At 50.5% G+C, this 24,513-nt stretch overlaps 1 protein-coding gene across 3 annotated transcripts; it reads right to left on the bottom strand.

Annotated features, from left to right (window-relative positions):
* Window positions 1-159: 159 nt before the first annotated feature.
* BPIFB1 (BPI fold containing family B member 1) lies at window positions 160-23,780 on the bottom strand. Of its 3 annotated transcripts, none has more exons than XM_070381586.1 (16): window positions 23,649-23,780; window positions 21,127-21,276; window positions 18,603-18,738; window positions 17,821-17,928; window positions 16,681-16,830; window positions 15,848-15,929; window positions 11,993-12,056; window positions 10,021-10,106; window positions 8,849-9,028; window positions 7,858-7,911; window positions 7,241-7,399; window positions 4,452-4,519; window positions 3,939-3,984; window positions 2,900-2,963; window positions 1,862-1,938; window positions 160-330 (listed from the first exon to the last, which is right to left on the bottom strand). In XM_070381586.1, exons 2-16 carry the CDS (start codon window positions 21,239-21,241, stop codon window positions 298-300), a joined length of 1,422 nt encoding a protein of 473 aa, XP_070237687.1. In that variant the 5' UTR covers window positions 21,242-21,276; window positions 23,649-23,780; the 3' UTR covers window positions 160-297. The 3 variants fall into 3 exon arrangements, with proteins under 3 accessions (XP_070237687.1, XP_005896982.2, XP_070237688.1); XM_005896920.3 differs by having other exon boundaries at window positions 23,611-23,686; XM_070381587.1 differs by lacking the exons at window positions 18,603-18,738; window positions 21,127-21,276; window positions 23,649-23,780 and adding an exon at window positions 18,331-18,510.
* Window positions 23,781-24,513: the final 733 nt, after the last annotated feature.

The raw sequence follows: 24,513 nt of genomic DNA, 5'->3' as shown, positions 1-24,513 counted from the left end.
CATCCACATGTATTTTGATGTCACCAAGACATGGCTTGGACGTGGCCCTGATTGACTCAGATGTGCTCGAACATGACCTAGATGTGGCTCAGATGTCTGGTCCCTAAGCTTACCAGGGGGCAAAATGACCCTGAATTGGGACAAAGACACACTCCGGACTGCAAGATTCACAAAGTTTATTCATTGTAGGGAGGGACAGACTACAGCGCTGGCTCCCACACTCTCACTGAGACACAGCCTTCCCTGGAGGACCACAGTGCAAGTCTTCACTGGGAGAGAGGAAAGTGGGCTGAGGTTCTAAGAGGAGGCTTGGGTGACCACAAGGGCTTCCTGGAATTGGAGGAGAAAAGTCAAAAAAAATTTTTTTAATTCATTTATTTTATTTATTTGACTCCAGCGGGCTTAGTTGTGGCCTGTGGGATCCAGTTCCCTGACCAGGGATTGAACCTGTGCCCCCTGCATTGGGAGCACGGAGTCCTAGCCACTGAATAGCCAGGGAAGTCCCCTCAAAACATTTTTTAACATCCTGCCCTGTTGTGGCTTATGGTGGTTTGTCCTTCACTAGGTGACCGCTAACATTGGGAGTCAGGACCCTGAACTCATAAAGGGTTCTTGGAAGGGTCAGAGTAGGAGGGTCTGTGTGTGACCAGTGACACCACGCAGGTGTCTGGGGCACGGATGAAGTACCCGGGCGCACAGTCTGGGATTATACAGGACAAGCGTCTCCACTCCAGCAGATCACCAAATCTCGCAAGAAGTTTCGTCAAGTGTAGATTCCTGACTGTATCCATTGGGTCCTAGGCAGCTAACGTTTTTAAGAACACTCTGATTTTTCGGGGGAAACTAGTGTGATACAAGGAATGGAACCTATTAGATTCTCCCCCAAATTTCTACTATGATAATTTTCAAATATGTAGCAAAGTTGAAAAAATTTTATGCTGAACATTTGTATACTCACCACCTAGGTTCTACCGTTAACTTTTTTCAAACCATACTTGTTTGATCTCAGATCTATCCATTTATTCATTCCTTTGACTAGATTTTAAAATATAAGACTATAAACAGGGTATCAGTGTGATGCTAGTCCTAAACAAAGGAATAGAGCAAAACAGGAAATTTGGAGAAAACATTAAAAAAAAAAGAGTGAAATGATATCTTTCCAACCCAAACTGCCAATGATGAATTATGGTTTGCAACTTGATTTAAAAAAAAAAAGAAGAAGAAGAGAAAGTTGCTAAATGTCCCCTAATAAGAGATACATAAAATACACTAAGCTCTAGCCACCCAGTTATATGGACACCGGTTGCCCATCCAACATGAATTAAGTGCAGCATGTGTCTTAGATAAACTGCTTATGTGATAATTGAATCATTTTATGTAATAGTTCACTAGTGCATGACCTGTATATTCAGACATCCCTGCCTAGAAATAGGCAGAGCTGGATTTGAACCAGTTCTTTGGTCCCTGAGTCTAGACTTAGCCTCTTTTGTTATCATGCACAGTATGTGGTCATACTTCTCCATCAAAGCCAGCTGAAGTATGGACAGATTTTGAAGGTGGGCAGCTGAAAATAAGTCAAATGTCAACATGTCTTTGGAGACAGTTAATAAAGCCTCTTTCCCTTCCCCCTTCCTGAATGACAGGTAGGATGGAAAAGGCTGGAGGCACATAACCCCAGACTGGGACAGTCACCCTTTTCCACTTACAGACTAGGACACAAGGCCCTGAGAGGAGAAGGGACTCGCCCAACATCCCCATAAGTGACCTGGGGAGCTAGGATTGAATGCAGCCCCTATCTCCCATCCCAGGGCTCTCCCTCTGACTGTGCCCTCCCTGGGGGAGGGTGTTTAACTCCACTCACCTTGGTCAGAGACAACGAAATCGACTTAAATCCCAAGTTTTTCACCATTGACACTGGGATCCCAGATCTTAATTTGCCTGAAATCACAAATGCGGTCAGAGACTTGTGAGCTGGTGGTGGGGTTGGGCAGCTGTCAGTGGGCTCATAGTTCCTGCACGTGGCACGCCTGATTCAGACTTCTGCCTCTGCTTCCTGTCCTCTGGCTCTGGCACCCACCCTGCCTCGTCTCCTCATTCTTTGGCTCCAGCCCCAGCTTCTGGCTGTTTCAAAGGGCACCCTCACATCCTCTCACATTCCTGCTCAAGAACCATCAGGGGCTCCCATCATCCACAGCAGAGGGGCTTATACTTTGAGATTTCTCGCTCTAATAAAACAAAGACATGAAAAAAGCAGGGTGGACATAGGTTACCAGTTCACCTACCCCCAGGACCTGAGGTTCAGTAAGAATAATCCCCCCTTTTCTCTTGGCTTCCTTCACTAGTGACACAAATAGTAATGCCAGCTACAGCCAACAACAGCAAGAACTGTTAAGCACTGGCTGTGTCAGGCGCCCCCTCTCTTCTCTGTAAAAACCTCTTCTTTATGCCTCTGAGGGAGGTGTTGCTATTTCCCCATTTTACAGATGGAGAAACTGAGGCTGAGGATGATAAGGTAGTTTGTTCAAGGCCAGGTAGCCAGCAGAAGAATCAGCACCAGAGCCCAGGTGTATCAGAAGTCCATTGAGCATGCTCTGGTTGTTTCCATTTCTGTCTCTCTCCTGCTGTTAGCCCATGAGCCTGGGACATTGCCCACACCCTCTATGGATGTCTAAGTTCTGGTGTGAGTGAGCAAACTGGGCTGGGGTGTTGGAGATGGGAGAGCGCATTTCCAGCTGGATTGACCCGGAAGGCTTCCTGGAGGAGGTGGAATTTGAACAAGGCTCTGAGGATAGGTGGAAAATAAATGAAAGGGGCCCCACATGGAGGCACAGGCAGGAGAGGTAAAGCGCCTGCCCTCAGTGTCCTGGGGAGCAGGGAATCAGACAGCAAAGGGACGCACCATTCTCGTTTGGCAGCAGGATGGAGGTGAGGATCTCGGTGGTGATGTTGTTCAGAAGCTTAGGCTGTGAAAGAGAAATGGCCCCGTCACCCTGGCTGAGAGTCTGAAGTCCTCTCAGCCATTCCTCAGATGGGCACGGCCCTGCCTTGTGGTGAGGGCAGCAGGTGAATATGCTGAGTCTCAGGTTCCCTGCTGGTCAGAGTTGCCAGGGCTCAAGGATCAGACATGCTGTGGGGGGAGCAAACCAGCTGGCCCTAAATCAGGCAGGTGGGGAGACTGTGGTGCATTCTGGGATGCACACCTGGCCTCCAATCTCTAAGGCTCCACTGCTCTGTTTCAGCAGAATTCTCCAAAGGAATTTCATCCTGTTTCCTGAGTTTTTGACTTCTCAAGCCAGACGTCCCGATTTTCATGTGGAATCCACCCCATTAAAAATATTTAAGTGTATACCTGTGGTGGATTCATGTTGATGTATGGCAAAACCAATACAATATTGTAAAGTAATTAACCTCCAATTAAAATAAATAAATTTATATTAAAAAAAAGAATTAAGAGGCAAAACAAAAGGGTGGAAAAATATGCCTCCCCCACCCAAACCAAGAAACAAATACCCCACCATGGCAGAAGAGAGGATTCAGCCAATTTGAGATCTCTGATTCATTTTGACTTTCAGGGCAACTGAGGATTCAGGAGAAGGGGCTGCCCAGGGTCACTGAGATGAGTCTATATGAGCAAAATGTGTTATAAAATAGATTTGTTTTCTAATTTATGGTCAAAACTTTACAGAAGGTAAGTCTGTGTGTATCTGTGTGTTTGCGAATGTGTAGACTCTCAGCTGTATCTGGCATACAGTAGGTGCTCAGTAAACACTTGAGCCAGGCGGTTGGACTTTGTGGCTAAGATTGGGAAGGCTGGCCTGCTCACCATGGAGCTGCCTGTGGGGACCTTATTCAAAGCCATTCCTAGGCAATGTCTCCTTCTGCGGTGGATCATCCTGGGCAATCTCCTGCATCCCCAGGGAAAATCTGTTCATACTCACGTTGAACACACCGATGTCTGAGTTCATCAGATGGATCCGATCAGCTCTGCAAGAGAAGATGCCCATGAGGCTGGTCGCTTGGAGTCGCATCCATTCATCCATCCATCCATTCATTCAACAACTATTTACTGAGCACCTACCATGCACCAGACATGGCACAGGCTCTGGATACAGCAGGGACCCACATGAAACCCTGGCTTCATGAGCTTACATTGTAATGCCCTCCTACACTGGAATGAGCTTACATTGCAATGTGCGGGGGAAGCGGGGGAGATAGCAGGCACATGGTTGCCCAAAAAGCAGGCAGAAAGATCACCCCCCCGAGTGAGGACCATCGTGAATGGAGGAGACCATCCAGGCAAGGTGGCCTTTCCCTTTCTGCCCATCCCCAAGCAGCCTTCACGTGATACTCACACCCCAGAGGTTCAAGACACTGGGTGTTTAAAGAAAGCAGTGGTCACCAGGCACACTCATTTCCATCTCCAGAACCTTCTCAGTAATTTTTGCATTTACCTGATTTCGTTAAAGCTGAACACAAGTAGGCCATCTTCGACGTAAAACTGAATGTCCGAGGAGGCTTCCTGCAACAAGAGAAACCCAGGACCCTTTTATTTAGAGGATTTTTGTCAGGGGTTGGGTGTGGGGCTCTGCACGGAAGTTCTGGGGTCAAGCTGACATGGTCTGAATCTCAGCTGTTGGCTGTGACCTTGGGAAAGGGTCTGACCTCTGTGGGCCTCAGATTCCTTCTCTGTGGGTACAAGGCTGTTACCTGTACCCATGCCCCAATGAAAAGGTTGCGCATAGGATTGCTGCTGCTGACAATGATGACAGGAGCCAATGTTCACGGGAGCCCTCCTTGTGTGTCAGATGGTGTTTTATGAGCTTTGTCTGATTATCTCCTTTGATTCTCATGACTCTGTGAAATAAGTCCCATTATTATCCCATTGTAGAGGTGTGTAAACTGAGGGACAGGCCGGATGGTGACTGTTAACCAGTTATTATTATTGCAAAAGTCAGAAGCTGAGCCAGCCTCAAACACAGGTATATACATCCAGCATCTTGACCCTTAGACTCAGGTGAGCTGAGTACCAGGCTCCAGGGCAGCTGCACCCAGAGAACAGACTTCTCTGGCAGGCCTGGGCTTGGAGGTCTTTTCTTAATTTTTAATTCTTTTTAGGCTATGCTGGGTGGAATGCTTTTGAACTGTGGTGCTTGAGAAGATCTTGGGAGTCCCCTTGGACAGCAAGGAGATCAAGCTAGTCAATCCTAAAGAAAATCAACCCTGAATATTCATTGGAAGGACTGGTTCTGAAGCTAAGTTCCAACACTTTGGCCACTTGATGTGAAGAGCTGACTCTTTGGAAAAGACCCTGACACTGGGAAAGATTGAGGGCAAGAAGACAAAGGGGTGGCAGAGGATGAGATGGTTGGATGGCACCACTGTCTCAATGGACATGGGTTTGAACAAACTCCAGGAGGTAGTGAAGGATAGGGAAGCCTGGCATGCTGTAGTCCATGGGGTGGCAAAGAGTCGGACACAACCGAGCAACTGAACAATGCATGTGGAATTAGTTCCCTGACCAATGATGGTGGCCTTTGAAAAGTGCCTGCTATTGGCCATGGAAGGGAAGTCCCCAGGGAGTGAGGCTGGCTGGGGTCGGTCCCCTCTCCCTGCTTGTCGGGGGATCAGGGTATCCCCACATCCCCATGGGAAGCCAGGGCACCATGCAGCCTGTAGCTGTGTGAATGGTGCCCACTGACAAGGCGTGTGGACAGCTTGTACAGGGCCTGCAGCCACCCTCCTGTAAGGAGAGGGTAACGTTGGCCTCCGACAATCAGGTGCTGTCCAGACTCCTTGGCTAGGCATGGAAGGCCTTGCTTATCCAGGGCCCAACCATGGATCTTGCCTCGTCTCTTCCTTCACCTTGTCCTCTGTAGGATGCAGTGGTGCCCCACTCAGATCCCCCTTTTTTGGTTGGGGCACCCATTCCTCAGCTGCTGAGTGTCGCTGCTGCTAACAGTTCCCAGCCGTTCCCTGGTCTGGGGACCTTTTTTGCTGGGAGGTTATGTTCTTCCTACCTTGGGGGCAGTTAGTGACCAGTAACTGACAGACAAGGGCATACAAGAGGCTGGCCTTCCTGTTTCAGCCTGGGCTCAACCCCATGGCGCCACCATGCTCCAGAGCTCACTGTGGGATGAAGCAGAAGCCAGCTTCCAGCTGAGGCCACATCCTTGCTCAGTCCTTCTCCTGGGAGCTCTCCCCCAGTACAGCACTTTTTTAAGGGTCTTTGTCTTGGGCCTGTTTCTAGGGGTCCTACCTAAGATATCTTCTACTGGGCCTGTCCTTTGATGAGCCCACCCCCAGATCTTTATCCACAGGGTCCTTCTAAATGGAAGCTCTGAGATCTGACCTGCTTTGTTACTGAGAAAAGCAATTCAGAACTTACTTGGAGATGACTTAGTTCTGTTTATCTTTTGGAAGAGGAAGAGGAATTATCCCCTTTCCTTCTAGGCCTGTGGTTTGGATAGAGCCAATCCTAATCTCCCAATTTGGGATGTGTGTGTGTATATGTGTGTATGTCCCAGCTCAGAAAATTTACATATTTCATTTTTCTGGTCACGCTGATTGGTTCATTAGTAAGCATTTGACCCTAAGTCATCCAATGAGAGTCAGTTTTGGAACTTTTGCTAGAACTACTGGGAAAGAGAAGCTTTTCCATTGAGGTTGCCACGTTGATAGGTTATAAGCCTGATGTGGGTTAGGGGCACTTCCAAGAAGGGACAAACTGCCTGAGGATGAAGGCAACACAAGGAAAAACAAGGCTGCCAGATGGGAAGAGAGAAGAATGAAGATGACATTGTTTGAACACCTGATACAGCTATTCTGGAAACCAGCACTGACCTGGACTTTTCAGGTATATGCTGCTGCTGCTGCTGCTGCTAAGTCACTTCAGTCGTGTCCGACTCTGTGCGACCCCATAGACGGCAGCCCACCAGGCTCTGCCGTCTCTGGGATTCTCCAGGCAAGAACACTGGAGTGGGTTGCCATTGCCTTCTCCTTCAGGTATGTGAGCTAATGCAATTCCCTTTGTGCATGTGAATTAAATGTCTGCTTAAAGATTCTGACTAATTAAGAGTTGAGCCACCAAAGCCCCTGATTCTTGGTTCAAAATTCCCTTCCCCTAGCTCCGCGAGGTAATAAGAGTGGCAGAAAGGTTTAGCAAAGCAAGAGAGGGTGAACAAGAACAGTGAACAGGGGGATTCCCAAGGTTGCTGCCAACGTCTCAGACAACTGAACTCACGATGCCCAGGGTGAAGAGGGGGCGGCTGTCTTTATCCGTGGCGAATATTTCCAGCACGATCAGTTGGGCCACCTTGGCATTGCCCTGGTCCAGAATGAGCATTGGGGTCGTCTGACTCATGATCTTCACGATCTGTGTGGGCCCCAGCTGCGCTGCTGCCTGGAAGGACATCAGACCCATATGACGCCTCCCAAGTGCGTCCCCATAGTCCACGAGCCCCATGTGGTCCCGTGAGACTTGGCCACTGTCCACCTTCCTGGACTCCCCCATTCCTCTCTGTGCTTCCTCAGATCCTGGAATAAATTGTTGTTCTGCCCATCTCACAGTCTTTGGTTTGGACTCTCCCTCTGTCTGGAATACGTTTTCCTTCAGGGAAGCCCTCCCTCATCTCCCAGGGTGGTTCAGATACCCTGGCAGTTCTCCTATAACCCCTAGAATCTATCTGTCCGTCACCACTAACTGTCCTGTTAGAGTGAAATCTCCATGAGGACAGGGAGCAGTGTGTTACAGTCACCAGTGCTGGGGGGACAGAGTGGTCCCACACCTCTCTCCCTCCCCAGATGCCAGCAGACAGACCACAGCAAACCCTCCAGGCTGCAGATGGCAAATGGACCAACCGTTTCGTCGATCACCTTGATGCTTGACCTCAGCTGGCGGGCTACCTCAGGAAGCTGAGGAAGAGAGGAGGTCAGAGCTGGTCAGCTGGTGGGGAGAGGGGAGACACACCTCCAGCAGTCCTGCTGCCGGGATCCCCCAAACCCCAGAGAAGCTGGGAGAGTCTGGTGGCCCAGTGCACGTGTCTGCGCCTGGTGGGAAACAGCCTCTGTGTCAGTGGCTGTTGGGAATGCAGTCCCAGCCAGCCTGAACGTTTACTGTGGATTGGTGGTGCCTGTGGGTCTACGGGCAGCTTCCTGTTCTCAGAGGACACAGAGAAGCAACCCAGTTCTTACTAGAGTCGTGAATGTGGTTGCTGGTGACCACGCCCCTTTCCCTGTCATTCCAGGCCCTCGTCCTGACTTCTAATCCCCAAGAACTTGGTGATCTGTCAGCTGACTTAAAGTCCTGCCCTGCTCCCCTATCTTTGGGCCAACCCTGCCCTCTTCTGGGCCCCATCAGTCACCTGGAGGAGATGGCACACCCCAGTGGACTGGTGGTGGTTTTCTGTTGTGCTGGGTTAATCAGGATTCCGTGGCTGTGACAGAATCCAGGTTCAACAGGGAGGAGGGCCCTGGGAGATGAGCGATGTCTGCCGTGGGCCCTGCAGTGGACGGCAGCCGTGCATTGCTGTCCCCGGGCCAGTCAATATCTAAGATGCCCTTTGGACAAGAATTGTTATCTGATAGAGGAAGCAGGTGTTTCAGGTTCCAGGAAGGCAGAACGAGGACTGGTGCTGGATGCTACAGGAGGTTTTCAGCTTTCTAGTTATATATATGTCAGAGGCAGGCTCTGTTCAAGGAAGGAGTGAGCTCTCTGTTGCTGGAAGTATGTAAATTGATCCTGAAAGGAGGTTCCTGCTTGGGGAGGGGGGTCCTTATGCCCTCTTTGATTCAGGAAATCCCCATGATGCAGCAGAGCTGGCTTCAGGCTCTGTTGCATGCTGAGACTTACCACATAGTCCAACAGGACTGTGAGCTTTCCCGAATGGAGCAAGGCAGCTATGATAGCGACCGCCACATCCTTCCTCACGGTGAGCCTGAAAGTGGTCTGGTTCAGGGTGGGCAGATTCAGGGAATCCCCAGCAACATTGAACAGCTTAGTCACCTTTCCTTCCGAGTTGAACAACCTGGCCTGCAGAGACACAGAGCAGAGAGAACTCAAGCTCCACAGTGTATCTAGTAATAACCTAGAAGGAAATGACACCCTCCAGCCGGTTTCTCTTTTTGCAGTTGCTGCCAGGAAGCTTAGCCTGGCAGTCAGTGCCTGGCTGTTGTAGATGAAGGGCTATTTCAGCTACTTAGCAACACCGACTCCATCTGCACCCCTCAGGTAATCTCTGGTTTTTAAAAAATCTAGACGTCTTGTTTGGTACTTAGGTTTCAACTTCTCAGACACCCCAGAAACCCTTTAGAAGAAGAGAAAATTCAAGACTGCAGCAGAATGGATGGGAATGTTTGATGCTGTAGTTTTCCAGGGGTCCATGAAAACAGGTCTGAGGTTCACGCTGCCTTGCTTGGCCTGGTGCCAGAGGGTGTCCAGCCCCCCATGTGGTGGGTGGCTCCATATTTTAGAAAGAACTGATGGTTACTGGGCGCCTCCTGCCTGCCAGGCCACATGTGGTATCGTTTCCTCCTCTCCTTAGTGACTGTGTTATTACATTTTAAAAAAGAATTTGAGGATCAGAGAGGTGAAGAAACTTATCCCAAGTCACGCAGCCAGAGAGTTTTGGAGCTGGAAGAGAAGTTTAGATCTGTGTGATCCTTCATGATGTGTCTGCATCCTGGGCTCTTGTTCAGAATCACCAGATATTTGAGGATTGTCAGGGGCTTGCCTGAGAGAAAGACCAAGAGTCCCTCCCACTCTGGCCCCTGATGGCAGAAATCAAGGTTGGAGGAGGTTGGGTCATTGGGGTCGATATTCTGTGTGTGGCCCGTACGCTGACTTTTCTTTGCCAGAACGGTTTATGTGGGACGTGGTCAGCTTGTTGAGACTTTTCTAAGTCTGCCTGTGTGTACTGTGACCCGTGTTTTCTCACCTGAAGCAGATCAATGGTCTCTGACTACTGGTGGTCAGAGAAGGGAAGGAATGTCCCCAGTTTCCCCTGGAGGTCCCATGATACTCACCCCCAGGATGAGATGGACAACACTGTGGTCGATGACAGGAGAAATAAAATCAAGCTTCAGGTGCTCAGAGTTGAGAGACATGGGCACTGCTCAGGGAGAAGAAAATTCTGTGAGGGTGGAGGGCAGTGTTGGATGGCTTGGTGGGAAGTTGCTTTTGGCTGAAGCACCATTTTTGCTCGGGGTGGGGGCAGGTGTGTAGGGGTAGGAGCAGGAGTCATGACGATGCTGATAAGGACAATGATAAATATAATGAGACTTATCAAGCTGAGATTTATCAAGCACCTGGTAATGCGTTAAATTGTACACATGTTAGCTCATGGAATCCTCACAATAACCTTAGGTCCTGCTATGACCCTCATTTCACAGATAGAGAAACCAAGGCTCAGAAAAGTGACATGACTTGCTCAAGGGCATACTGTAAAAGGATCTGAACTCAGTTGGTCCTGTGTCAACATTTTGGTTTGGAACAAAACTGACCCATTGTTTATACCTCTCCACTTCCCCCACCAGTCTGATCCGTACCTTCCACCCTGGCAGGGTCTGGGTCTGCCCTAGGGATCCCTTGCGTCCTCCTCGGGATTCCCCACTTGGCCACCAGGTGGCAGTGGCGTCTCATCTGCCCTAGCTGTTGGGTGGAGAATAGAGATCAGGGAGGTATGTGCGAAGTTTGTTCCTTAGTCTGCCTGCTTCTGGGAGAGCCTGTGGAGCCTGGGGAACCCTCCTGCTCTGCCCCTAGGGAACAGAGGAGCTGGATAGACTTGGGGTTCTTGCCCTAGTAGCTTTAGCTAGCCTCTTCCTGCCTCTGAACCTCAGTTTCCTCATCTTAAAATGGGGAAAGTGAAAGTGAAAGTGAAATTTGCTCAGTCCTGCACGACTCTTTGTGACCCCATGGACTATACAGTCTCTGGAATTCTCCAGGCCCAAAATGGGGAAGCAGTAGGATACTTGCCTTGTAGATTGTACAGGACTGACACCTAGCAAAATCAGCTCACTCAGATCTGAATGAATCAGACTTGAAACTTACAGAATTGGGTTTAAGCCTTCCCCTATCACTAATTCCTCCTGTGAATTGGACAAATGATTTCATTTCTGAGCCTCAGTTTCCTTATCTGTTAAGTGGGATAATGATTGCTACTTCATGGAGTTGTCTGAGGAGTCAGTGAAGCAGCCCAAGGACTTGGCCCAAAGTGGGTGCTCTATAGATGCTGAAAACCTATTGATTCCATTCTCCTCTTCCCAATCCTCTCTGGTGGCTCTTTGAATGAGCCTCTTCAGATCCCCAAAGAGTAGATGGTAGAGTTTTCTTCTCCCCACCAATCCCCTCTCTGAGGGGGTCCAAGAATTCAGACTTTAACTGTGAAGGGTCTGAGGATACAATTTGTTTCTTCCCTTGATCCTCTTCTCTAATAGCCCACAGTAGTCTCTGTATCATCCATCCATCCATCCATCCATCCAACCATCCAGCCAGCCAGCCATCCATCTATCCATCCATCCAGCCAGCCATCCATCCACCCAGGCAGCCATCCATCCATCCATCCATCCAGCCAGCCAGCCATCCATCCATCCATCCAGCACACATCTGTAAGCACATGCAGAGCATCTGCCATGTACCAGGCACTCTCCCATAAAATTTTAATCCTCAACAATCCTGGAGGCAGGGATGTATAAGCCCCCTTTTTCAAAGCCAGGGAACAAATCAGTGGCAGAACGGGAATTTGAACTTGGGTTTATCTGGGCACACACTGGCTTACATAGAACCTTGCATGTATTATGTACTCATGAAATTACAGCTGTGGTGATATCCTGTCTGTTCATCCTGGGCAGAGATCAGATGATGCTTGTCCCTCTTGCTACCGGGCTGAGTTGCTGCTCAGGCCTGACCAGGGGAGGCTTGCCTTGGGCAGAGAGCAGAGGCAGTGCTTGGAGGTCAGCTCAGCAGTCAAGAAAAAAGGAGAGAGAGTGGTGCACCTACCCTTCGTCAGATTCAAGAGTTCCCCACGCATGTCCTCAAAGCCCGCCTTGAGCACAGGACACAGCTGCAACAGCACAGATGCAGGGCCTCCATCAGCCAGGGTCAGCACACAGCCCCACAGTGACCCATGCCCAGCTCACCTGGCTGAGTCCCGCCCCTGTACCCACGGCCAGCCAAATTTTCACCAATGTGCTTGAGGACTCAATGGTGCGTCTACTCCCCCAACCATTACCACTGCTCAGAGATCACCACAGCTTCTGGTGTCACCTGGGATCTTTTGCAATGATTTGTCCCTTGCCCAGTGTCCAGGTGTGCCTGACCTGCCAGCTGTCCTCCCCATGAGACTCATCGTATTCACAAGAGCCCATGTTCCCATAAGAGTGAAATCCAGAATGCGTTCCTTCATTCACTTCTTCAGTCAACCCTTGGTACTGACTTCCTTGCATGTGTCACATTAGAACAGAGGCCACAAAGACAGACGCAACCAGACTGGTAAACATTCTTTGTGGGTTTCTAGCCCCAGCACATCTCTTTGCCCCTTGAATTCTTCTCCCCTGAAAATTCCAGCTGTTCTCGGGAATTCCCTGGCAGTCCAGAGGTTAAGACCCTGCACTTCCAATGCAGGGGATGCAGGTTCAATCCCTGGTCAGGGGCTAAGATCCTACATGCTGTGTGGCTTGGCCAAAAAGTAAAAATAAAACTAAAACTAAAAAAAAAAAAAAAAAATTCAGCAGTTCTTGGCAGGGGTGATTTTGTCTCCCAAGAGACATTTGGAAATTTCTGAAGACATTTTCAATTGCCGCAGTTTACCGGGTAGTGTTACTAACACCTAGTGGGTGGAGGCCGAGGATGATACTAAGCATCCCCCAGTACACAGGACAGCCCCCGAAACGAAGAACTATGGGGACCAAGTGTCACAGTGACAACCCCAGCCTCGGCTCTTCTGCTTGGGAAGGAAGTTAAACATTCACCTCACTTGATCCTGGGCCCCAAAGGCCTTGCTCCTTGCTCGAAGCAGCCTGTTTTCCAGGGCAGTGCTCTGAGACACCGTCATTTTGTCTTAGGTTAAAATTCACCAATGAAGAACCTTCTGGTTGACCACCTTTTGCTACTTTTGAGAAATGACTATGTACTTTGATAAATGTTAATTTTTCCTATGAAAAGCCAGCTGCTTTGCCCTTCTCCAGCTGCTTTGCCAACCCTGAACCCAGGGAGGATGGAGGAGTTGGGCTCAGGGACTCCCAACATTCTCTGCCTGTTCCTCGTGGGAAAGGGGTTCCTGGCCCTCTCTGCACACCCTCTCGTAATTCCCCTCCCTTTAGTTCTACCCTTGGGTCTCGACCATGGTGACATGCTAAAATCCTCCTTTGGGGGAGCTAGAATCCTCTGAGATACCAGGGCCCCACCAGACCAATTAAATCTGAATCTCTGAGGTCGAGCCCTGATATCAGTATTTTAAAAAAGCCCTCCCAGGAAGTTCTGAAGGGCAGCTGGCATTGGGACCCATGCTGAAAGGGGCTTTAGCATTTTCTAGGTGGGCTCCTGCCACATTTAAACATGCTGCCCCTTTTCCCTTCATGCCACGTGAAATATTCACAGGAGGTAGTCTCAAGTCAGTGATTCCTGGTGGGAAATCATGATGATTGACGGAAGGCCAGTTTTCTCAAATTGTTCACTGGAATTGGCTTTTCACCCTTAAAAGCAGATATTTTCTCAAATTGTTTCTCAGTTTTTCAAATTGCTCACTGTATTCAGCTTTTGACTCTTAAAAACAGGCTATTATGCAAAGAACATTTTATAATCCCAGGTTCTTGCTATCTTTTCTAGTGGAAGATATATTTTTAGCTAGTAAAGTATAATGCCAGTTAAAATGTGATTTTGCCGGAAGCTGGGAAAAAATTTCCAGCTGAGCCCTACTTTAAGAAACTGTCACCTTTAAGTAGAAGAAAAATTTCTTAAAAAAAAAATCTCACATAAGTAAAGCTAAGTTTTACAAAATTATTCCTTTCAAAAGGCTCTCTGGAAAGGTTTTAGAAAGTATTAAATAGAACTTCCCTGGTGATACAGTGGATAAGAATCTGCTTGTCAATGCAGGAGACACAGGTTCAATCCCCTGGGAAAATTCCACATTCTGGAAGCATATTAGTCTGTGCACCACAGCTGTTGAGCCTGCACTCTAGAGCTTGTGAGCTGCAACTACTGAGCTCATGTGCCATAACTGCTGCTGCTGCTGCTGCTAAGTCGCTTCAGTCGTGTCCGACTCCGTGCCACTCCATGGACGGCAGCCCACCAGGCTCCCCCGTCCCTGGGATTCTCCAGGCAAGAACACTGGAGTGGGTTGCCATTTCCTTCTCCAATGCATGAAAGTGAAAAGTGCAAGTGAAGTCGCTCAGTTGTGTCCGACTCTTTGTGACCCCGTGGACTGCAGCCTACCAGGCTCCTCTGTCCACGGGATTTTCCAGGCAAGAGTACTGGAGTGGGGTGCCAGTGCCTTCTCCGGTGCCATAACTACTAGAGCCCACGTGCCTAGAGCCTGTGCTCTGCAGCAAGAGAAGCCACCACAGTGAGAAGTCCATGGGCTGCAACTAGATAGTGGCCCCCGCTCATTGCAACTAGAGAAAGCCTTCACACAGCAGTGAAGACCCAGAGCAGCCAAAAAATAAAACAAACAAATGAATAAAAATTTAAAGACATTATTAAATACGGTGAAGCTATTAAAACAGTTATGACTATCATAGAGTGGTATTGGAAATAGATATAACTTAGAGGATATCAAATAATACTGATGCTGAGTGCAGCCACATAAAAGTATGAGTGCAGATGGATGGACATTTGGAAAACAATATACAAAAGAAAAAATAGCTGCTAAGTTAAGGTAGGAGGATTATGGGTATTTTTCTCCCAAAGTTTTGGTTATTATATTGCGTTTTTCAGTCAAAAAAGTTTTACTATAAAAAATATATTAATTATCTGATAAGGTATTTTTAATCCCAGGAGAAGCATTGGTGTGAGCACATCTTGGAATTCACAGTGAAAATCAATGGTCATAATGGCAGATAAATCCAACTTTTTGAGTTTTAGCTTATCTGTGACATATAAGGGACATATAAAGGGAGATGGACTCGTGTTCACTGACTCAGAAAAATAAATCCAACAAGACCTGCTGGGTAACAAGCCCCTGATGACACAACCAGGGTAGTGTGGGATCCTGGTGTCCTAGATAGAGCTAGCTTGGATCAATTTTTGAGAACCAACTGTTAAATTTTCAGGAATTTCTAAGCTTGGTGATAAACCTGACATTATTAAAAATCAAGTTGTATACACTTACAATTAAATAAATTATGCTAAGAGCAAAGTCAGCTCAAAACTCATTGCTTCCTAATTATTCTGTTCTATTGCACCATTATCCATTGCTCTTGAGATTATATATGTCTATTGTATCTGCATGGTGGAAACACCACCCACTAATGTGCAACCAAGCATCTCTTCCTGACCCTGCTCAAATGTTTGTCCCAATTTCTGTTTAGTGAATTCACACTAGTAGCTTGAAATTGGCAACAGAAGAGGTGTTTACAGCAGGGAAGTCAGTGAATGCTACAAATCAGGGCTTCCTTCCTCCAACCCCTCCTGAGTCAATTGTTAACAATTTATCAGCACATCACTGTCAAGGTCCCTTGGCTGTCTTTTGGCAGTTTCATTACCTTGACCACAAGGATCCACTGCTGAAAGAATGACCCAAGCCCAGAAACGTCCCACTCAAAGGAGACACAGGTCCCTTAGCACCAGCCTGCAGTTCCACCTCTAACCCACAGGGGGGCAGGCTTCACAGACCAGAGAGACGCTGACTCTACTTACCTCGCTTTCCACCAGTTTAGGGAGCGCTGGCGTCAGAAGGCTTATGACCTTGTCGGCTAAGCATTTGAGCAGGAAGGAGAGCCTTTGAGGGAGGAAAAGAGGAGAGAGATGAAGTGGGTCAGGGATGGTCACCTCTCCCCTGTGTTACAGAAGGCGAGACCAAGTCCAGGGAAGGAAGGAACTTGCCCAAGGCACAGGGCCTGTTGGAGACAGGGCTGGGTGTAGCCCCTGACCCTGGGGAAGATGGTGGTTCTCAAGGACACGGCTGGGGTTTGTCTTTAGCAATATTATCTGGACACTGGAATGAAGGCAGTGGGCATTTCCCCCATTCTCCTGCTAAGGAGGGATGGAGGGAAGCATCCTGTCTTTGAGCAGCTGTTGTGTGCCCTGCACTCAGCTGGGTACTTGAGATCACTGCCCGATCTCATCCTCTCACTATGGAGGTGAGGCACGGGGAGGTGACTTGTCCAGAATGTTGCCTGGACAGTAAATGCGAGAGTTGCATTATGCTCGCCTGACTCCGTAGTTTAGACCCATGGCTGCACCCAAGCCTGCCAGTGGTGGTTTGGGGCCCAGAAAAGAGCCTCCTCTCCACTTTCAAACGTTTGTTCCAATTTCTGGCACGATGCCTGAGATCCCATCATTATTGCTTCACCCTTCAGCTCTCTTTGGTGTCACCGATTTCCTGAAAGGAGCCCCAGACCAGGAACCAGGAGGGAAAAGTCCCTTTCTTTCTGCGGGCCTCCGTGTTCTCCATCTGTAAAATGGGGCCAGAGCACCACCTGGCTTCCCTCCCAGGTGTGCAAGGGGCCGGGAGAGGTGGCGGCACTCACTTGTGCAGCAGGCTGATGCGCAGGCTCCCGCCAGTGTTGGAGCACTCGCTGAGGACCAGGCGGGCATGGTCCTTCTCCCTAGTCTCCACGTGGATGATGGCTTGGGCCTCCACCTCCACATGCAGCTCCACAACGGTCTTGAAAAGGGGCCTGGGAGTGGAGGAGCCCCAGGCTGTGAGCTCCAGCCCGGCCTGAGGCCGGATCAAGCCGCAGTTGCTGTCCACCTCCGCCTCCGGCTTCTTGCTCTTCCCTTCTCAGGCTCCATGCTGGGCTCTCCTCATCCCCTCATGTGTATACCTCACTGTGTCCCAGGCTCGGTGTTTGGATTCCTCTTCTGATTTAAATCCTCTACACTTGCCAGCTTCCAAACTTACACCTAAATTCTTTCTCAAACGTCTTACTGGTGTCTCAGATTTAACGTGTATATAGACAGAGGAGCCTGGCGGGCTACAGTCCATAGGGTCGCAAAGAGTTGGACACGACTGAGCATCTAATACACACAAACTGAACTAGGGATCCTTCCCCAATCCCTCTCCTCTCTTGATCTTCCCTGCCTTGTTTTCTGGCCACTCCATACTGTCTTGACCCTTCAACCTCCCCACCACCCTATTCCCACCCCGAGCCCTAATTGAATCCATCAGCAAATCCTCTTGTGTCCTCTGAGACATATTTTGAATCCAGCTTCTTCTCACTACCTTCTTGCTCCTAAACCCTGGTCCACACTCTTATTGTCTCCTCCTGAATTGTTACAGTAGCTTCTGGATAACCTCCCTGCCTCCACCCTTGCGTCCCCCCCCCGCCGCCCGCAGCCCGCAGCAGCCAGGAGGCTTCTTGAAGAATGTGAAATCACCTCACGTCCCTCCTCTGCTCAGAGCCCTGCATGGCTCCTGTCTTCCTTGGTAAAACCAAGTCCTCACCTTGGCCCACAGGCCCTGTACGCTCTGACTTCCCACCAGGCTGTCCCCTCCCCTCCTTCCTTAGGCCACCCTGTGAACCAGGCAACTGCACTCTTGCCTGTGGGCCTTTGCCCTTATTCTCCCCTCTGCTTGGAACTCTCTTTTCCTGCATGGAGGATGGGGGCAGCGAGAATGAGTGGAAGAAACTGTCTGGCTCGCGGTGCCCGACTCAGGGGACACTCACACGTTGAATCCAGCCACTATGTCCAGGGGGGCCTTGACCATCAGCTGCCGGCCGTTGGCCAGGGGCTGCACCTGCAGCTGACCGATGCTGGCTGAGGTGACTTTCATCCTGGATGAGACATGGGAGGGTTGAGATTCATGCTTCGTATTCAACTGAGCATCATCCCCAGACTGGTCCCCATCTTAGCTGTCCCCCAAAGTGTCCAGGTGGCAGCTGGACCCAAGCCCTGTCTGCTGACTCCCCTTGGCATGGTTTTGCTCCCCTCCTCCTCCCCACTGTCTGGAACATTTGCATGGCTCCCCTCCTAACTCAGGAGATGAACCTGAGCTTCTGGGGCTGACCTGTAAGACCCTCTGTGCCCGGGCCCCTTTGACCTCTCCCTCTTGGCCTTGGGGTCTGAGCACCAGCCATTCTGACCCACCCTTACCCTTTGCCTCTGCTCGGCTCAGTCTCTCTGCCCAAAATGCCATTTCTTCTTGTCTCCTGGTGACCATGGAGTCATTGGCTCACCTGTCCCCACCACTGGGAAGCATCACCTCTTCTCTTCATCCTCCCACCCCAGGCGATTTTCCTCTGGGGTCTTCCCTCTTAGGGTTCCTGGGTCCCTCTTACGGTTCTTGGTAACTCCTCCGGGAGCCTCTGAAGGAGAGGCTTTTTTGTATCCATCCTTCACAGCCAGGCACAGAGTTGACACCAACCGACGCTTGTTGACCATGCAAACAATGTCCAGGGCAGAGAAGTGGGCAAAGAGCCAGCTCCCAGCTTGGTTCTGCTCCACTTACCAGAGAATATGCTTCAGGATGGATTTCACCAGGTTGCCGAAAATGCCCCTGGACGACTTCTCCTCCATGGCAGTGAGCAGTGGCAGCTGCTGCAGGGTGTTGGTAACATCGTGATTCTTCAGTTTCTGAGCCAGCACTGGAGACAGATCCCAGGGATTAGGGTCCAGCGGGAGGGGCAAGGAGGATGGCTTGGTGGGGGCTCCAGGCTGGGAGGGGACATCACTCAGGGCTACTTGGACTGGGGCATAAGCTGAGGGTAGGGATGGCTTCATTCTGAGGATGATGGTCCGGATGGATCATGTTCACATGGAGACTGTGGCTGGGCATGGGCGGGACCATTCCCACCTTGAATGTTGCCAGCCTCCGCCAGGAGTGTCGGCCAGGACACCTGGAACAGGGACCTACGTGTCTCTCATTATCCACTGGCAAACACTCCGAGAGGCAGGGAGCTCCTAAGGCCTTGTTTGGGGCTGTTTTGCTGCTGAAATGAACTTGCTAATGATACCCTGGCATCTGCATTCCATGGGCCTGTTGCCCGAAGAGCCCCAGGTGCTGTACAGAGGAAGAGCCAGGAGCCCTGGGTTCTGGTCCCTGCTGGACGTCTCCCCTGATGACTGGAGCCCATTTGGCTTGTGTGCAGAGCAGGTCAGAGTGCTGGAGAGCTGATGCTGAGAGTGGCATTGGAGAGCAGCCCTCAGCCAATGAATGACTGGTGGGAACTGGTGTATAAAGATCCTGCCTCCCTCCCTCCACCCCAGGGCAGGATGACTCGGGTGTGTGTCCCCCACCGTGTCCCAGAATCCCTGTGTGTTAGTGCCTTGCAGAGACCAAGCCAGCCTTTTAGCCTGCACTGTGACGATGGAGCTGACCCCCATAAATAAGCCTCCTTTGCCAGCCAGCGCACTGTTCAGTACTGTCTGTCGAGGTTCTGGAAGGACATGGAGGAGGAATAAGAAGCTTGGCCCTGGCGTACTCCTCTTGCCCAGCTCCAGTGGTATTACTTCCCAAGACTTCGGGCTGGGAGTTGAGTGGATTTCCTTGGGCAGCCAGTGACCCCCAGCTCCTTTCTAGGTAGTTGCCAGAGACAGCTTCCCAGTGAATCAATGGTAGTCCCTCCTGCAGAGAATTCCATTGGCTCCCCGGCAGGCAGTTCTCTGCCATCTGGCCTCAGCCTGTCAACCAAGGACCGACTCTGACCTGGGACAGTTCAGGGAATTTCCCCACCATTCTGGGAGCTTCAACCTTCTCCCCCCATGAGTTCTGGGGGAGGATTCTCCCCACCAGGTTTTTTCTGTACTTGGATTTGAGGTCCCTGCTGCATCCCAACCCCTAGGGGATTCTTTGGCATTCTCTCTTTATTCCTTCTTAGCTGGTTTCCCAGTGTTTCAATTCTTGCCAATAATATCTGATACAAACCCATCTGTTGGGCTTACTGTGTGGTTTCTGCCTTCTGACTGGCCCTGACTAACGCACTTGCCCAGTGGGACTGAGCCCCAGTTCCCAGTGATAACTGGCTTGCCTTTACCTGACTTGCTTCCCGCTCTCCTGCAGCTGTTGCCTGGGATCACCTCCAAAACCACCCCCTTGCACACAGCTCCTCGACTCAGACTCTGCTGCTGGGAAACCTAAATGACTGCCCCTCTCCAAGCTCTTTCTGGCTGAAATTCCATGTGCTTGCAACTCAGTGTGGGCCCAGAGCATATGTGCCTCCCCCAGGAGTGCCTGGAGTTCTCAGCTCCCCTTCCATCCTAGGGGAGCCATCCTCTCTAGTGGATATATATAGCCACAGGTTATAGTGCCTTCCAGCTGTGTAGAACCTGGCCCGTGCACAGGGCCACAGCCCAGGCCCACTGTATGCAGAAGGTTGGTCTCTGTGCTCCAGGTGGACCATTTTTGGTGTCACAGCTGGGCCAAGGATGCTTCTGAACAGCTAGAAGGCCCAGGACAGCATTCCCCCTATAACAAAGAAGTATTCCATCCCCAAAGTCAGTAGTGCTGAGGCTGAGAAGTTCAGCTGTAAAGGTCATTAAGTGGTTGTCACTTTCTGTCTTATTGGATGATCCTGACAACCTGGGGAGGGGGGAGGCTCTCTTGCAGAGGAGGAAGCCAAAGCTCAGGGAGCTGCCAGGGCCATAGAGCTGGAGCTTGATAAAGCTGTGCCTGGGGTGCAGGCAGCCAGACTCCCAGCTGAAGGGGCTTGCTTTGGAGACTAGTTGCGTACTAGGTCTAACCCAGAGGAGGGGCTCTGGCATCGGGGTTTAGGCAAGAGCAGCCGGAGAGGCATTTGCATCAATGTATGTGGTGGCCGCATACTCCTCTGAGGGCTGTGGACCTCAGAGTAGTAGGTTTTAGAATCATGGAATTTAAGAAAGGGATCTTGGAATCATAAATACTTGAGATCATGGACCCTCCCAACCTTTGTAACTCACCTCGTCAAGTCTCACTCAAGACTTGGGATCCAACCGTGCCTTGTATACCCCTAGTGATGGGGAACTCCCTCCCTCCCTGGGCGGCCAAGACTTACTTTGCTTGATGACTTCTGTGCTGAGACTGAGAACCACAGGAGGGCTTAAGGTGGCTCCTACCAGGTTGGCTGCCAGTAAACCACAGAGGAAGGTGAAGGTCCAGGGGTAGGCCATCTTCTTCAGGGTCGGCAGATGGCACGTGGCAGAACCTGGGATGAGCACAGAGGGCTCCGTTAGCTGAGCAGAGAAGGCCCAGGCCAGGCCTGCCACACCTGGTGACTTGGGGTCATAGAGTCCCGGAGAGCATGTTCAGTGAGATGGTTAGGAGAGTAGGCGCTGGAGCCTGACTGGGTCTCTGTGTCCTTTGACAATCAACTTAACCTCTCTGTGCCTCAGTTTTCTCATCTGGAAAGTAGGCATCATGACTGCTACTTCATGGAGTTGAGATTAAATGAGATAATATCTAGAAAGCATTTAGCACCATGCCTTTTGTATGGTGGGATTCCCAGGTGGTGCTAGTGGTAAAGAACCTGCCTGCCAGGGCAGGAGATGTAAGAGATTTGGGTTTGATCCCTGGGTGGGGAAGAAACCCTGGAGAAGGGCATGGCAACCCATTGCAGTATTCTTGTCTGGAGAATCCCATGGACAGAGGAGCCTGGAGGGCTACAGTCCATAGGGTCACAAAGAGCTGGACACGACAGAAGCAACTTAGCATGTAAGCATGCTTTTGCAAGGTGAGCACTTGGTAAATATTAGTTATTTTCTTACAGGACATCCACCCTCAGTGCTCAGGACAAAACATTTCTGCTTCTGTTTTTTTTTCCCCCACCCATCATTGTGGCACTTAAAGCCCTCAACCTCAGCCAATTTCCCTCCCTGGGTTTTCCCTCTTGCTCTATGAAGTTCCAGTCATTCCAAACTGCCTGAAGTTCCCAGAACAAACCCTGCTCTCTCCCATCTGTGTCTTCACCCTGCTCTTCCTGCTTCCTGCAGTGCTGACCCCTTTCCTTATCTGCCTGCTGAACTCCTGTTCATTCTTGAAAACTCCACTCACGTGTCCCTTTCTCTGCAGAGATTTCCTTCTCCTGGAACCTGAGAGCCTGGACCATACTTGCAGAAAGGTCGCCCTGGGGGCTAGTGTGTGTCCAGGACAGGAAGTGCAGGCTGGAAGGAGATGAGCATTCAGGTAGGAGGCAAAGTGGTAGGAAAGCTGTTTTGCTTAATTCGCAGGATTCCCCCAACCAGACTGTGAGTTCCAGGAGGACAGATTGGGTCTACCTGCTCCCTTCTGAGTCCTCAGCACTCAGCATAGCACACAGTGCTTTAATAAGAGGTTGCTGAATGAATGAATGGCCCTGGGAGCCCTGGAAGAATTGGGGAGTGTGAGTTTCTTAAACTGAGGAGGTCTGGGCCATGGGAGCTGCTGTCGATTCACAGGACCCTCGTTCCTGAGTCTTGGATGCCTGAAGGAGGAAGAGAAGTGTCGTGGGCTTGGGAGTCAGACAGACCCGAGTGGGAGGGCTGCCTCTACAACTTGCTGGGTGTTCTCAAGCAAGTGATTTGTCCTCTCTGTTTCCTCATCTATAGAATAAGGGATAATGATAACGATACTTACCTCGCAGGGTTGTTGGGAGGATTCAATGGGACCATCCCTTTGTATGCCACAAGTGCCCGATGAGGGTTAGCTGTTATTCTGATAATGACAGTTATGGTCGCTAATTCTGGGGTCAGACGGAGCCACCTTGCAGTCAAAGCCAGGAGACAGAGGGGACGCCCTCCCTGCACTTGCTCCTTTGCCCAGGAAGCCCCCATCCCCACTCCATTGTCTTTTTGTTTCAAGTGTCTTGACCCTGTTTTCCCTTCATTATTAACTCACACTGCTCTGTCTCCTCTGATCAGAAGCTCTCAGGGGGGCAAGTGGATGGTTGCCTTCCCTCCTGTGGAAAATTGTCTTCTCTACAAATTCTAAGCACCATACACCCAACCCACCACATTGCATCTTGCCTCCTGGCTTTTGCCTCTTTGACTATGCTGTCCCCTTTGCACGAGATACCCTTCTTTCTTCCTTTGTCCAGCCAGTTTCTACTCAGCTTCTCCACCAATGTATCACCTCTTTCAGGAAGCCTTCCCTGACTGTCCTCTACCACCATGTCCCTGGGCTCTCCTTGAGCATAGCATGTTGGTCCATTCTGGGAATATCTTGGGATCCAGGACAGTTTGATAGTTTTGTCTTCAGAATCACCCCAGCCCAGGGCTGGCCATAGAGCAGCTGGTGTGCGTGGAGTAGGTTAATGTCACTGGGATGAGGTCAGGGAGAGATGGAGCCAGTCCAGTTCCCTCCTCATTGCTGTTTTGTCTTCTGGGTGAGAAAGCTGGACTCCCCTTCACCCCCGGCCCTGACCCTAACAGGGTCCTAATGGACTGAGAGGGGCCTTACCAGGGGGTCAGGCCTCTCTCCTGCTCCTGACCTGACCCCAACAAGTGTCTCTAGCTCAGACCCTTCCTGGTGACGTAGGCCCTTCACCCCTTCCCTACACATTTACCTGGACACGCGGATTCCTCGGCCTGCTGCTCTCCTTACCTGGGGGCTGGGTCTGGAAGCCCAGCCTTATATCCTGCACACCCTCTGCATTTGGACTGAGGTCTCCAAAATAAATATTTGTGGCATCTGGTAAACCACAGAGCTGCTGGGAGGCAGACTTGGTACTCCAGTTTCCTGATGTTTGGAGAAACAAGGATCCGGCTGACGTGAGGGATAAGGGTGGGGCACTGGGGCACATGGCAGGGAACTGGACTAGACAGCATGTGGCCTGTGCAAAGGGCTCCCTGCCTCCTGGGCAGCCACTTCCGTGAAGAGGGGCAGTGATGAGACCAGGGGCAGTGATGAGACCAGGGGCAGAGAGGAGATGAGGGGCAGAGATGAGACCAGGGGCAGAGATGAGACCAGGGGCAGAGATGAGACCAGGGGCATTGATGAGACCAGGGGCAGAGATGAGAACAGGGGCAGAGATGAGACAAGGGGCAGTGATGAGAACAGGAGCAGAGATGAGAACAGGCGCAGGGATGAGACCAGGGGCAGAGATGAGAACAGGGGCAGAGATAAGACGAGGGGCAGAGATGAGAACAGGTGCAGGGATGAGACCAGGGGCAGGGATGAGAACAGGGGCAGAGATGAGACCAGGCACAGGGACGAGACCAGGGGCAGTGACGAGACCAGGGGCAGTGACGAGACCAGGGGCAGAGATGAGAACAGGCACAGGGATGAGACCAGGGGCAGAGATGAGACCAGGGGCAGAGATGAGACCAGGGGCAGTGATGAGAACAGGGGCAGTGATGACAACAGGCGCAAGGATGGGAACAGGCGCAGAGATGAGACCAGGGGCAGAGATGAGAACAGGTGCAGGAATGATACCAGTAGCAGAGATGAGACCAGGGGCAGGAATGAT

This window comes from Bos mutus, chromosome 13 (genome assembly GCF_027580195.1).
Source record: "Bos mutus isolate GX-2022 chromosome 13, NWIPB_WYAK_1.1, whole genome shotgun sequence".
Classification (NCBI taxonomy): Eukaryota; Metazoa; Chordata; class Mammalia; order Artiodactyla; family Bovidae; genus Bos; species Bos mutus.
Note: the sequence above shows the minus strand (reverse complement) of the source record. Positions and strands in the feature narration are given on the sequence as shown.

What these genes read in the sequence shown, in the direction of transcription:
- BPIFB1 (XM_070381586.1), bottom strand. Translation starts at nt 21,241, where the DNA reads ATGGCCTACCCCTGGACCTTCACCTTCCTCTGTGGTTTACTGGCAGCC. An exon ending in CGCATCAGCCTGCTGCACAA is followed by an intron (nt 15,930 to 16,680) that starts GTGAGTGCCGCC and finishes CCTCCCTCAAAG; the next exon opens with GCTCTCCTTCCTGCTCAAAT. An exon ending in CCTGCTGCCAAACGAGAATG is followed by an intron (nt 1,939 to 2,899) that starts GTGCGTCCCTTT and finishes TTGTGATTTCAG; the next exon opens with GCAAATTAAGATCTGGGATC.